At 34.0% G+C, this 14334-nt stretch overlaps 1 protein-coding gene across 1 annotated transcript; it reads left to right on the plus strand.

Moving 5' to 3' along the window:
* The first annotated feature begins 206 nt into the window (after window positions 1-206).
* Window positions 207-14030, plus strand: UFM1 (ubiquitin fold modifier 1). Its single transcript, NM_001131838.1, is given in 6 exon segments — window positions 207-316; window positions 394-450; window positions 4660-4717; window positions 8483-8522; window positions 9694-9726; window positions 11112-14030. Coding segments are annotated over 6 exon segments (258 nt in total). The 5' UTR covers window positions 207-314; the 3' UTR covers window positions 11180-14030.
* Window positions 14031-14334: the final 304 nt, after the last annotated feature.

Here is a 14334-nt window from a genome sequence, read left to right on the forward strand (position 1 = left end):
CGCTTATTCTGCCTGACTAAAAATATGGTAGCAAATTACCAAAGTTAGAAAGATATCTTATAAATATAATCCGTACTTTTTTCTTAGATATATAAACGCAAAAGCACAAGATATTTGTAATTTAAAAGCGCTACCTAGCATGAGTTCTTAGGGCCAATTTTCAGGCAGTGCGTTGGATAGCAACAACTTCGGAGGTCCCCAGTTTGCAGAGGGAGACGTGGAAGTGAGTGGAGCGGGGCGGTCACCAGCACAGTAGAGGAAGTCGTGCTACCCCGCGGAGTTGTGGTGTGTTCTAGATTCATTCCGGCACCACCATGTAAGTGTTTGCTTACCGACTGCCTTAATTCCTGGTCCAGCTGTCCGACCCTGACTCTCTCCTGTTCCTTTCCTCAGGTCGAAGGTTTCCTTTAAGATCACGCTGACGTCGGACCCACGGCTGCCGTACAAAGTGTGAGTAGTTCGGCCGAGATGGGCCTTTTGGGGCCGGACAAGACGGGGCTGGGTTGGGGGTGATCCGAGCCTTTCCAACAACTACCCCACGCGGTCTTCATCTCTTCACTTTCTCTACTTTCCTGGCTCGCGCCCTTCCAGGAGCCTCTCCCACCGGAGCCTGCGAGGAGAGGTCCGTACTTGCTCGCTAAGTGTCAGCTTGGCAGCTTGGCCCCGTCACGAGGGTGTGTGTGTGTTTCTGATTAGTGACCTCCCCTGGGAATTCATTTGGTGGGCAGGTGGAGCGGGAGAACAGGTGGACGAGGTTCTGGTAATTTGCTGGGATTCTTAAACAGCCCCCATCTCCTGGATATTAGAAAAGCGTTTCACCGCTTTAGCCAGCTGTTTGAGGAAGTTAAGGAAGAGATTCCATCCTGATAGTCAAGACTTTGAAATTACTTGAACATTTGTTATTTCGCGGCTTCTGAGTTTTGTTGTGTATGAGTAACTCAACAATCGGGCATCACAAAGTAATGAGACTCAGATCATACCCTTCCTATGTTGGGATTTAAATGAGTATTTAGTAGGAATGGGAAATGCAGAAATAGGGGATAGTTTATCCATGTGGGGCCTTTACTAATCCTTCGCAGTTGAATGATAGATTTTAAGTAAACACTCTTGAAGTTATTGCAGTTGGAAGTAGCATGAAATGTAGCAAAGAACAGGATTACAATAGAATTTTTTGCATAATTAATTAGTACCGTGGCCCACCTAGCTGACTGATAAATTTCAGTGATTTACCAATCCATGATCCATACAACCTCTCAGCCTTTTCCTCCCTTCATCTTTTCATCTCCAAAATATCCTTGTTACATTTTATCTCAGGTGTTCATGGTTGCAGCCTAGAACCTTAAGATTCCAATAATTGCTCTATCTCTGAGATGTCGTTTACAGGCACTCTTATGGATACATTCTCTCCTACCTGATTTACTGTAATTTCTCGTCAACAACGTTTCATTTAATCCATCAATCACAGTGATTTTTTATCTATAGCTATCCCCACTTCTATTTCTTACCTTACTCCTTATATAGTTAAGAGTCCATTGGTCCACCTTTAAATCATTCTCATGCAAACACCGTCAACTCTGGTGGCCCTGTCTCTCCTCTCAGTATATTTTGGTTAGTGAAACACCAACTCTGAAACCAGCTGTTTGTATTATCCGTACATAGCTGACTGCCCCTGGAGAAAATAACAGACTGGAGGGTTTTACGTTAAATTCATGACTATAATTAATAGTACCTAGTACTTAATACATTCTTCAAGTTTGCTCATTTTCCTCCTTATTCTCAGAAAAGATTGTTTAAAAATTTCAAACTTTCCACAGCTGCTGTCTCCCTTGCTGTCAAGCCATCAGAGGGAAATTCTATCATCTTTCCACCAATATAAACCTACCACTACATTGATAAATCCGTTAATTTCCCATCCTGTTAGAATGGAAAAAATGACTTCACTCCTATGAAAAACCACTTGAGCTGTAGTTCCCATCTATTTCAGTCTTGTCAAGGTTAAAGTAGATGGAGTCCAGTGCCCCCTCTCTCCTCATGATTGGTTTTTCCCTCTATACTGGATTATTCTCATCAATATGCAAATGTACTCGAAAGAGAGTGTGAGAAGGAAGGAAGAAAACGATAGAGTAGGACAACATTAAGAGCCTGGAACATTGTACCAGTTCAGTTAATATGTGGTGACTGAATGAATTTAGTAGGTACAACTGTTGTTTAGTATGTATGTGTGTGTGTGTAGTTGTGTGTATATGTGTATAAGGATGTGTGTGTGTAAAATTCACATAACGTGTAAATGTGTGTACAAGGGTATCTGTGCTATATTTTCTTTTCAAAGTACATGGTAACTAGTACTTGGGTACTTGACAAGCTTGCCCTTTTAATCTTTGCTTCCTTTACAAATGTTCTTTTCTGCGCTTAGAATGCAGTCTCATGACCACAACATATTTTATAATAATAAAAATCTCACCTCTGTGAAGTTTGTTTTTTTTTTCCTTTTTTTGTTTTTGTTTTTTTTCTGAAACAAAGTCTTGCTCTGTTGCCTAGGTTGGAGTGCAGTGGCGCTTTCTTGGCTCACTGCAATGCCCACCTTCCCAGTTCTTCTCCTTCCTCAGCCGCCCAAGTAGCTGGGACCACAGGCGTGTGCCACCACGCCTGGCTAATTTTTTGTATTTTTAGTAGAGACAGCGTGTCACTGTGTTAGCCAGGATGGTTTCCATCTCCTGACCTCGTGATCTGCCCACCTCGGCCTCCCAAAGTTCTGGGATTATAGGCGTGAGCCACCGCTTCTGGCCAAAGATTTTTCTAATTGTCCACAGAGTTAATCTCGCCCTTCTTGAGTTACCTGTGGACTTAGTCTTTATAATAATTCTTACCAATTTATGTTATTATTTTGTTTATATATTTATTTAAAAAACAAATGATGCCAGTAATTTACTTTAAAAATTCTTATTAATGTAAATTTATTCAAAACACTAGGATAATTTAAGTACCGATTTTATGAAATGACTGGCAAATACAACTTTAAATCTAGATAAGATCTGTGGAGTCACTGTAACTCTCATTTTCTCCAATTTTCTGCCAGTTAGAACTTGCATTAAAAGATGTTTTCATTTTTGATTTGTTTTTATTGGCTTGTCTGTGGACACTCATCAACTTAATATACAGGTAGAAACTTATTTTAATGAGCATCAGTATGACATCTAGGTATATTGTAAGGACATTTCCAAGTCTCCGATTTAAAAGTGAATTGAACTCCAAGGGTTCAGAAGTTCTCCAATTGATGCAGAGTTTTAGGAAAATGAATCTCAGATTCTTAACTACATATATACTGCAAAAATACTTTGTAAAATACTGTTGCCTAGTTTTTAAACTATGACATTGCCAGTTCATTAGTTTTTAAACAAATGGCTATCCTTTATATGTTTTTATTTTTTGCACCCCCCAAAAACATTAGTAAAGAAAGGGTAAAAATGATTCCGACTTTCATCCTTTAATTGTATTTTGGAGTTGTGGAATGAGGGCAGCCAAGAAATCTATTCACATTTCTATTACTGAAAACTGGTACCATATGCTGTTCCTGTTATAATGATTCTTATAGTCAGAGATCTGTAGACTGAGTGAGGAGCCTGGGCATATACATGAGAATAATGGTAGCTGGTATTGAGACACTTAAGAACAATACAATAATATGGTGGACAAATAGAGAAGTTTCAGTGAGAAATGTTAGCTTGTTAGTCTCCTCTGCTTTGAAAGATTGTTTTCTGTTTTCACTCATTGTAATTTATGTTACCTTAGGAATCTTATTTTTTAAACGAAGTTTTTAAAACCTCTTACTGTGTCTGTAAGTGTTTTCTTAAGGTATAAACTAAATTTCTGTTTTGATTTTTTTTATTGGAAAAGTTCATACAGATTGACCCTAGGACTAAGTCATTAAGAAAAAAAAAATCTATTTATTCATGATCTTTAAAATACTTGCCATTATATGAGTCAGTTAACAAAATCACTCATCCCTCTCCAAAATGTTATTTCACATTTTACTTAGCCCACTTTAAATGATGGTAGAAAAATCACTTCATTATTGGCATTTTCCCATAATAAACTTCATGCATTTTCATTAATTTGGTCTACTAATTTTGAACATGATTATTAGGAGTACACAGAAGGTTCATCAAAAGCTTTATGATCCAGTGATGCTTCCCAAGTAGCCTTCTACTTATAATGAAAATGATAACATTACTGGGTCAAGTGCATAGATATTTAGATGGGAGGTAAAGTGAACTGAAGACCAAGGAGAGCTTCACCTTTTTGAAATCCATCTCTAGAAAAAAACAGCAGTTCATATGCTAGACTTACATGTATCAAAGTGTTAGAAATACATAAATCTACACCTGTAGAGGTTAATTCTCAAGTGGAGCTCGGGCACCATCTCAGCTCTAAGGCTATTTGCTGTTTGGGTTGTTATCATTATTATTATTATTATTATTATTATTACTATTACTATTATTATTTTGAGTTAAAGAATGTAGTATGCAATCAAAATCACTAACTTTGAAACTGAAAAGACAGCTTTGTCCAGATTGGCTACAGTAGAGGAAATAAGGAACAAAGGGGCTTTTTTAGAAAATGCTGACTTTAAAAGAAACTGTTTTAAAATTCTTCTTGCAGACTCAGTGTTCCTGAAAGTACACCTTTCACAGCAGTCTTAAAGTTTGCAGCAGAAGAAGTAAGTACAGAAGTTGGAACAACCTTTATGGAATGCGGTTTGCCAATATGCTTCAAATGTCTTTAAGAGTTGCATGCACTTTGACCTATCATTTCCATGTGGCTTCATTACTAGGTTTATGTTATCAAAAAGTAGGATGATAGTTAAGACTTACTTTCAGATATAAGAAGCATGAGTTAAACAAATTGACATATCTGATTAATGCAACCGTTGAAAATTATAAGAATTTAATGAATTTTTATGAAAATTAAAAAGGTACTGATTTTTAAATGTTTTTTAAAATGCAACATTATACCACATTATATTCTATATACTCATATTTTACTAGTCTTGATTCCAAAATTACAATTTCCTAAAATCTTCATCATAGTTTTCAAATTTTCTATATGAGCATGTGGACTGTCAGTAAAATTTGTTGTTTTGAAAAGTTTCTAGTTTTTTAAAACGTTTGAGTTTTCTGTTTCATAAGAAACAATTTTTTTCATCCAAAATTATTAGAAATATCTATAATGCAACTTTTTGGACATGACACTTGAAAAAGTAGCTTGATCTGGTAGAAATGGCACCCAAATGTGACTTGGGAGACTTAGGGTTCCTGTTATAGGTGCGTCATTAGTTAGCTGTATGACATGATGCAAATCCCTCTTTTTTATTCTGCAAAATGGAAGTAGTTAATACCTGTCCTTCCTCTCTGATCAAGTGATTTTGAGTAAAACCATTATTTCCTGAAATTTTCTGTTGAAGTTAAAAGTGCTAAACAGGTACGTTGTAACCCAAATCAAAACGTTTTGGTTCAGAATCTTTTGAAAAATTTATAGTCACAGAAAAATAATTTTCATAACGACATTAATAAAAAATAGCTTAACACACAATCCTGCCCTGTACTTCACTGATTTATGGGAAGTCAGCAAATCTATCAGTGCTCAAAGCTCCTTGTATTGTCAGGAATCACTAACATCATTTGTCACTCATTCAGAATTAAACTGCCAACTAGTAACATTTGTTTTGTGTCTGATAGATTCTTCATGCAGAAAGAATAAGTAAAATGAGATGGGACACAAATCTGAATATAGCATTGTCATTATTTTTTGCTGCACAGATTACTTGCAGGAAATATTCTAGTGTGGGGCATAACAGAATCCACAAATTCCAGATTTAAGAAGTAGATCTATATAAGCTCTATTTAATATTTGTTATATTTTTTAGTTACTTATTGTGTGTCCTTTATAATGAAAAGGCATTTTTTGTTATCTTGGTTTTCTAATTAAAGTAGAAGAAAATCTTAACATACAGTAGTGAATAAGAAACACCACACAACCATATATATTGATTAAGGTAGTTTATAAGTAAAGCTTACAGTAGAGTAAGCTACAGAAAAGAAAATATTAAGAAAACCATAAGAGAAAGTATATTTACTATTCATTAAGTGGAAAGGGATCACTATTATGAATCATAGGTGTTATATATTTAGAAAGGAAATGACTTTCAGATCGTTGTGAGAGGGGCTTTCACAAGATGATGTTGTAGAATCATTCAGTGAGAACAAAAGTTGACTCAAGAAAGCAAGAGTCTGGATTTAAATCCCTGGTAAAATTGCCTTAGTAAGCAATAATAAAATTTCCCAGCACATGACTGGGGTAAGTAATGAATTGTTGAAACCTGCAAAGAGCCCTAAATTTTAAGAATTATGGGGGATCTGAGGAGGAAAATAAATGAAAACAGAAGACCATAAAAGAATACTTTGCTTTCAGTAGGAAACCAGTCAGTACTGTAAGACAAAAAGGAATAGAGTCTACATTTTATATCACCAGTGATGCCTCTTCATGGTTTAACCATTTCTTCCACATTCTGCCTAAAGGGAAAACTGTGTCAGCAATTGCTTTTGGTTTTTAAAGTTATAGGTTGCTACTACATGGATGTGACTAAGAAAATATATAGCTTATCTTAAAATGGGCATGATGTAAAAGACTCAATCAGTAGGGTAACTAAAAACTTTGTAGGACTCTAGCTTTGGAAATCTGAGAGGCCTATAGTTCATTTGAGTGTTTGATCAAATTCTTATTGAGATTACAGCCTGTACAAAATATTTGTGATGCATTTTTAAGTTTACTTAAGTACACTTTGAAATTCTTTAAAAATTTTAAAATCTTTGAAAGGACACAATTAAAAGTGTACCACATTGAGATTAAAATGTGTTTATTATTAATTTGTACATAATACTGTAACAAATAATTGTTCTCAGGTATGTTTAAGGCCTTATTTTAAAAGTTGATTCTTCAATTTCTAATTTAAAATAAGCTTTTAGTTTTTCTCAACTATGTATATGTAATGATTATAAATGCCTAGAGTAGTGTTTCCCAGACAACTAGAACCACACACAAATTAGTACTACCAAAAAAAAAAAAGGTTCATGAAGAACAGGGATTACTGGTCAAAAAATATGAGAAACACTTCATTTCTGTTAGGAGTATATTAAAGGCTTTTGAGAAGACCACTAGTTAAATGTGTTTTCCAAACTTGATCACAGAACTCAACTATAATATCTGTAAAGTTAGTCCATAGCACAAACATGCTTAAATTTGTTGGATAAATGCATAAACTATGAAGACATAAACACACTTTGGCAACTGCTGGTCTCTTTAAGAGATGGAATCTACCTTTTAGCTACCAATAAATTCCATACCACATTTCATTGATTTAAAAAACGTATCTTTTTAAACATCTCTGAAATAGATCAGGGGAGGCTTGCTATCACTGTTGGCCAAATGGCATTCACATAATTGTCTAGGTAACATCCTCTACACTTAATTATTATTTCCTAATGACATAATTGGACTGTTGGAATCCTTGAGCTTTAAATCAGCAATCATTACAGAAGAATGTAAGGAATACAAGCCTTGGTTGTTACCTGAAAATCTTAGGTAGGCACCTCCCATTAAACACAGAGAGCATCTGTTCAGATCTTGCAATTTCTCTGGAGAAATTTTAGGAATAATCTCATCAGTTTATTTTGCATATACTTTTTGCTATTGAAGAGAATGATAAATAACAAAATTGATGGATAAGTCCTAAAGAGTAAACATTGATCTGGGCATAAATTCACAGTGGTTTTTCATTTTTGTAATGCATAAAATAAGGTACACTTTTATAATTAATGGTGTCCTAAATACAATCGAAAGCACTGTTTATAGTACAGGGGGTTTTTTTTACAGATAAAGCATATGATATAGTCCAGTTGACCCTTGAATAATGTGGGAGTTAGGGGTTCCAACCCCGTCTGCAGTTGAAAATCTGCAGAAAACTTTTTATTTCTCAAAAACTTTACTAATAGCCTACTGTTGACTGGAAGCCTTACTGATAACACAAACAGGCGATTAATATGTATTTTGTTATGTGTTATATACTGTATTCTTACAATAAAGTTAAAAGAAAATATTAAGAAAATCATAAAAGGAAGTATATTTACTATTCATTAAGTGGAAGTGGACCGTGGGAAAGGACTTAATCCTTGTCTTGTATTGAATATACTGAGGAGAAGGAAGAGGAAGGGTTGGTCTTGCTGTCTCAGGAGTAGCGGAGGCAGAAGAAAATCTGCATATGTCATTCAAGGGTCAGCTGTACTTTCCTTGATGGTTTCACTTATTCTAAAAGATTAATCCTACTTTAGAATTATAGAATTGGTATATGTACCCCATTCTTGCTAATTATCTTATAGTTGTGTGTGTGTGTATATATATATATATATTTTTTTTTCCTTCTATTTAGTTTAAAGTTCCTGCTGCAACAAGTGCAATTATTACCAATGGTAAGAGTTCACTATAAAATTATGTATTACCTCAAATTTATATAAATGGTGTAAAAGGAACCAAATTAATTAAAATTAAATACAAAAAGCCCCAAGTGTATGTATATCAACATAAATGATATACTTAATGGTAAACACTAAGTCAGGGTTATTGTTCATAATTAGCTCCTTTCATTTCTTTGTTTTTGATATAGTATAGCACTTTATAATATCTTTTGTCCTTACCAGTTCATGCCAGATTATAACTGAAAATAACTTTATTTAGCAAGTTTTTTTTTTATTAAGTAAAGTTGTTTGGTAAATGCTTTAGAATATAGGAAGTTAAGCAGAAATGTATCTTTGCCATACCTTTCCTGATAGAAAATTGTTTCTTGTAGGCTTGCAATATTGAGAATTTTATTCCGTTTTAGGTATATAATTAAAAATCTTAATATCTTGGAACACTGATAATCAATGATGATGGAATTAGTCTTGTGAGAAAATAGTGAAATAATAAGATGAGGAGTAAAGATTGCAGGGAGGGCTTAACTGTGCTTCAGATATACAATGCAGTATTGATGAGTGCTGATGAGTTGCCCAAGTGCAGTTTGCATAGACTAACAGGAGATGGGCTTAATGTGCGTGATCTAACTTAGATAAGATAGAATTTCTCACTCTAAAATATTCTGCATTCTGTCACATTGAAGTGTTTCTCTGTTGGAAAAAAGGTGGCTTACTACCTGGAAAGTTTTAGGTCATAACTTAGTAACGTGATGTTGAACTAAATGACTTTGTGAGCTCTCCCAGCCTTAAGATATTATGACCTAGAACAATATGAAGATGATTCATGGCATACCTAAGGGGCTTTTTAGTTTTCTGGAAGAAAGGACAAACATTATTTTTAATTCTATGTGGCAAAATAGAATTAATAACCTGTATTCCATAGAACTTACCAAGATCATTGCATTGACAGACATTTTTGTCTAACCCAGCAATGTGTATGAATGCAGAATAATAGTAGATTTCAACAGATAATTTACCTGAAAGATTGTCACTCGTGTTCTTGGATTTAAGTTGTTTGGCTTGTGTCCGTATACACAGCAGCACTATTTTGGCAAATCTCTTTTCTTGCTACTATTTAACCATTTTAGCTTTAGAAATAATGTATGTGATTTTATAACTTATTTTCTAGATGGAATAGGAATAAATCCTGCACAGACTGCTGGTGAGTATCTATTTGAAAACTCATAGAGGAGTGGGTGGGGTTATATATGTCAACTGACACTGAATATTTAAGCTATTCTAATTATACTTGACAGTATTTTAACATAATGGAGCTGTTTTATAGGGATTATATACCAGTCTTTACCTGCGTGTCTGAGTAATAAGTTGTTTCATTTTGTATATCGATTGTAGATGTTTTTGGCTACAAGTAACAGAAAACCTAATAGTGGCAAGCATTAAGAGTATTTATTATATATAACAAAAAGTCTGTAGATAAGATTGCTTTCTCATTGGAGTAAGGATTTTTTGACCTACCTCTTAAGGTAGTTGTGAGATAGTGAATATAAAGTGCTTAATAGCTTGGATTATTTATAGAAAGCATTCATTAAGTGCTATTATTTTTTAATGTAGTCATTTACATTTCAAGGGGCTGAGTCTACACTCAGATCTTCAAACTGTTAAATTTATACAGGTGATATATTGGTGTCCTAACCGGGAGACAGGGTAAAAGTAGTCCCATACTTTATAAATAGAAGTCTAAAACTTTTTTAAAATTAGTTTTATATTTTTTAAATGTAATCCCTTAGGCTTATAATCTAAAGTTTTAAAATTAGGCATGCTTTAATGTAACCTCATTCTAGAGCAGTAGTTATTTTTAAGTTATATTCTAAAGTACGTCTTTATTGTAACAAAATTATGTTGTTTTCATAGGCCTTGCGGTTGAAATTCAGCCGTAAAGAAAATGAAGAGTGATTTAAAATGGCAAATTTTTGTTACTTCAGTAGTTTTTAATATATAGTTTTATTAAAAAGGTTTATTGAAAATGGTGAGGCACTTTATTGTATGGATGCCTTTAAACTTAGTAGACAAAGGTTTGTTTTTTTCTTATTCGAGAAACTTTCAGTATTTTACAGTAGTTTGAATTACTGCTAACTCTAACATACTGCTTGTTATATTATCTTTAAAAATTGAATGTGCATATCCTTGATATGAAGAAAATCTCATCAGGCATTTGACCCCAAATATGTCAGGGTATCTAAATTTTTGTTGCTTGTAGTAATTTACATATTTTTTTCCTGTCCTTAGATATATTATTGTGTATTGAAGGAAGTATTCATGATTAAATTATTCACATTGTTACTTGCTAAAAGTATTCGTCAGCATTTTCATGGCTGGTGTTATTTTAAATTTTAAGCGTGTTTTGGATTGTGAAGATATGAGAATAGGAACAAGACTTAAAAAGCATGGAATTGGGGTCTCATGATGCTTGAGCTTTTGTACCTATTTTACTGTTTACTAAATCATTTATTATATTTAATAATTGTCAGAATATTAAGATAACTTGATTTTTAGATACCTAACTTTATGTTTTGTTTGTTTGTATAGGAAATGTTTTTCTAAAACATGGTTCAGAACTGCGGATTATTCCTAGAGATCGTGTTGGAAGTTGTTAATATCTGCTACTTGGAACATACGATTGCCTTTCAGAATAAATATTGGTATTTTTTGTTGTTGTAAAATTGAAATCAGGCATTTAACATACTATGAAAACACCAGGAGTCAATGAATAATGAAAGGTGACTCATCTGTCCCTTTTTGTTGTCAAACTCTTCCTATGAAGAGGGAATGCATATGAATTAAGGCTACTACCGTCACAGAAAATCATAGTCTTTGATGCTACCTCACAACACAAACAGGTAGTTCGTTGGGGGCAAATGAATTAGCCAACTGTTAACTGGAAGCTTTTGATAATTTTTTTTTTTAAGAACAATTTGGAACATTAAAATTTACTGAATCATATATATTCGTCTGAGTTAAAAATATAAAAAGAATTAAGGACCCTGGATGTCAATTTGCTTGATAGCATCTGATTTGCAGACTCATAATTTGATTTTTAATTAAATATATAGGTTATGATGAAGTGAATAGACATATCAGTGAACAGTTAACTATATTAAATTTTTATCATTTACTTTTCTTAAGATTCAGACCTCAGTTACATAAATTTCAGTTGAATATCAACCAAAAAATTAAAATTTTAATCTAACCCTTATGTGTATAAATTGATATCCCATACCAGCTTTTAATGGTGGACCTATAGAATCCAGTACTTTTAAGTTGGGAATTTACAATACAGTAGAAGCATCCTTTGCTGAGTTATACATTCCTTTATCAATCTCTTTTGATACAACATTTAAAACAAGTAGCTTCAAGAAACCACTGGTGTTTTGAGGATAATATTTCTAAATTGCATTCAGGAACAGTATTGCACAGATCTGAAGATCAAAATAAAGCTCAAGGAAATACAGATTGGAAGTGCTGATGTGTTATATTTATTGAAAACCCAATTTTTAAGTAAGTGCTAAGACCAGTCACCCATGTCAATAAGAAGCCAGGAAAGGAAAGATGGGGAAGCCCAGATCACCAGGCTTCTGTTAAGGAGGAAAGCAACAGAGGAAAACAGTGAAGGGGAACAGAAAGAGGTAGCAAAGTGTTACAGAAAAGCCAACTGGATAGACAAAACTGCAGAAGCTGTATGTTGGGGAGAACTGAAAGGGAAAACAAAATACTTGACATAGTCTGAAGTAGAAGAAGGCAATTAGAGAAAACAAAGTATCCAAAGTATCTACTGGCCTTGTCAACATACAGACTTCAAAATAGCCCTTATGAGAATCCAAAGAATGATGTGTGTAAGGGAAGATTTTATTTGCCCTTCCAGAAGAAATCAGTACCTATGCAAATCTTGAAAGATGAAATCAAAGCTCAATGATTCAGAATCAGTGCTTGACCTCCTGTATTCTGAATGGTGAACTCTGGAAGCAGGGATTGTGTCTGTCTGGTTTTTTTTAGAGCTGGAAATGTAGTGGCTTTCATTAAATACTTGCTGTAAAGTCTTTCTAAGACCAATTATTATCTTAGCATGTTTCAGTATCTTCTCTATCATAGGCCCTAAGTTCTTTGGGGGAAAAAAATAAGAAAATTCAACAGAATCAGCATTTGAAGTGTGCTATTGGTAGTTTATGAAATTACCAGATATTCATAAATGTGACAAATGAACAGCAGGATTATGAATTATCAAAGGAAAAGATATTTGCTGAGGTGAAAAAATCTGATGTTTGAGGAAGTTTTTATTTTTATTTATTTATTTATTTTTTTTGAGGCGGACTCTCACTCTGTCACCAGGCTTCTCCTGCCTCAGCCTCCCGAGTAGCTGGGACTACAGGCATGCACCACCACGCCCAGCTAATTTTTGTATTTTTAGCAGAGACAAGGAGGAAGTTTTTATTTTTATAAACAAAATCTGATGTTCAGAGGCCCCGTTTCTTACAATAAATGTTGAGTCTCAGTTAAGCAGGAATTTATGAACACCCATTTCCTGACTTTTTGCTTTAATTTAGATTTTTCTCCACTCTGTTTCTAGCACAAAAATTTGCCTGCTGTGTTACAAAAATAAATTCATGTTGTCTTGTGCCATAAAGTGATATATTTAATATTTTTGTTCTTTGGTTTTGAACATTGTAAGTTCCTAAAAACATTTTATTAAACAACTAGACATTTTGTTATTAAATAAATGTGATCTGTAATTTCTTTGTGCAGAATGATTTTAAGTATTGTATTTAGTTTACATGCGTTATTGGTTCATAATTAATATCTAATGAAAATACATTTTGTTATATTGTAAACCATATTGTCTGTTCTTATTATTAGAGCTCTTAATCAGCACACCTTTTGAGTCAGTATATAATACATGTAGTAAAGAAAAAAAAGGGCAAAGATGATTAATGACCATAAGTCACAGAAATTAGTCTGTGTCACAGAAAATAGTCATCTGCCACAGACATAGTAGTGGTGATACATCCAACAACAGACCACATATATGACTGTGGTCCCATATTACTGTATTTTTACTGTGCCTTATCTATGTTTAGATAGACAAGTACTTACCATCATTTTACAGTTGTTTACAGTATTAGGTACAGTAACATGCTCTACAGGTTTGTAGCCTAGGAGCAATAGGCCATACCAAATAGCCTAAGTTTGTAGTAGGTGACATCATCTAGGTTTGTATAAGTACATTCTGATGTTACATAGTGACAAAATTGCCTAAGGAAGCATATCTCAGAATTTGTTCCTGTGATTCAGTGATACATAACAGTACTTCCAAATGCCTGTCTATTTTACAGATGGGAAAAAAAAAAGTTGAGAAGAAAATGGGGTTATTGTAACTTGCTAGGTTGGTAGGTTCCAAACCTGGGTGATAACAGAGTCGCCTAGGAAATTAAAAATACAGATTTTTGGAAACCACCCCTTGAATTCTGATTTATTAAGTCTGTAATAATATATAAGAACTTCTGTAAACAGGAGTCCTGGTGATCTCTGCCGTGCAGGTGGTTTGAGAATTAATGAGAAAGCCACCTTTTCACTTTGTAGAAGAACAGAATGAGGACTAAGGGGTCAAAGTAAGTAGAATATGTTCTGGAATCTTGGACAGTGCACTTTCCAATGCTGGGTAAGTAGCCTGAGGTAAAGGTGCTAGCTAACAGTCTCACTCACTGCACAACCTTTAAAGTTTTTCAAATCAAACATTTTTTAGATGTTTTTCTTAGAA

The sequence above is a fragment of the Pongo abelii genome, chromosome 14, assembly GCF_028885655.2.
Source record: "Pongo abelii isolate AG06213 chromosome 14, NHGRI_mPonAbe1-v2.0_pri, whole genome shotgun sequence".
Taxonomy (NCBI): domain Eukaryota; kingdom Metazoa; phylum Chordata; class Mammalia; order Primates; family Hominidae; genus Pongo; species Pongo abelii.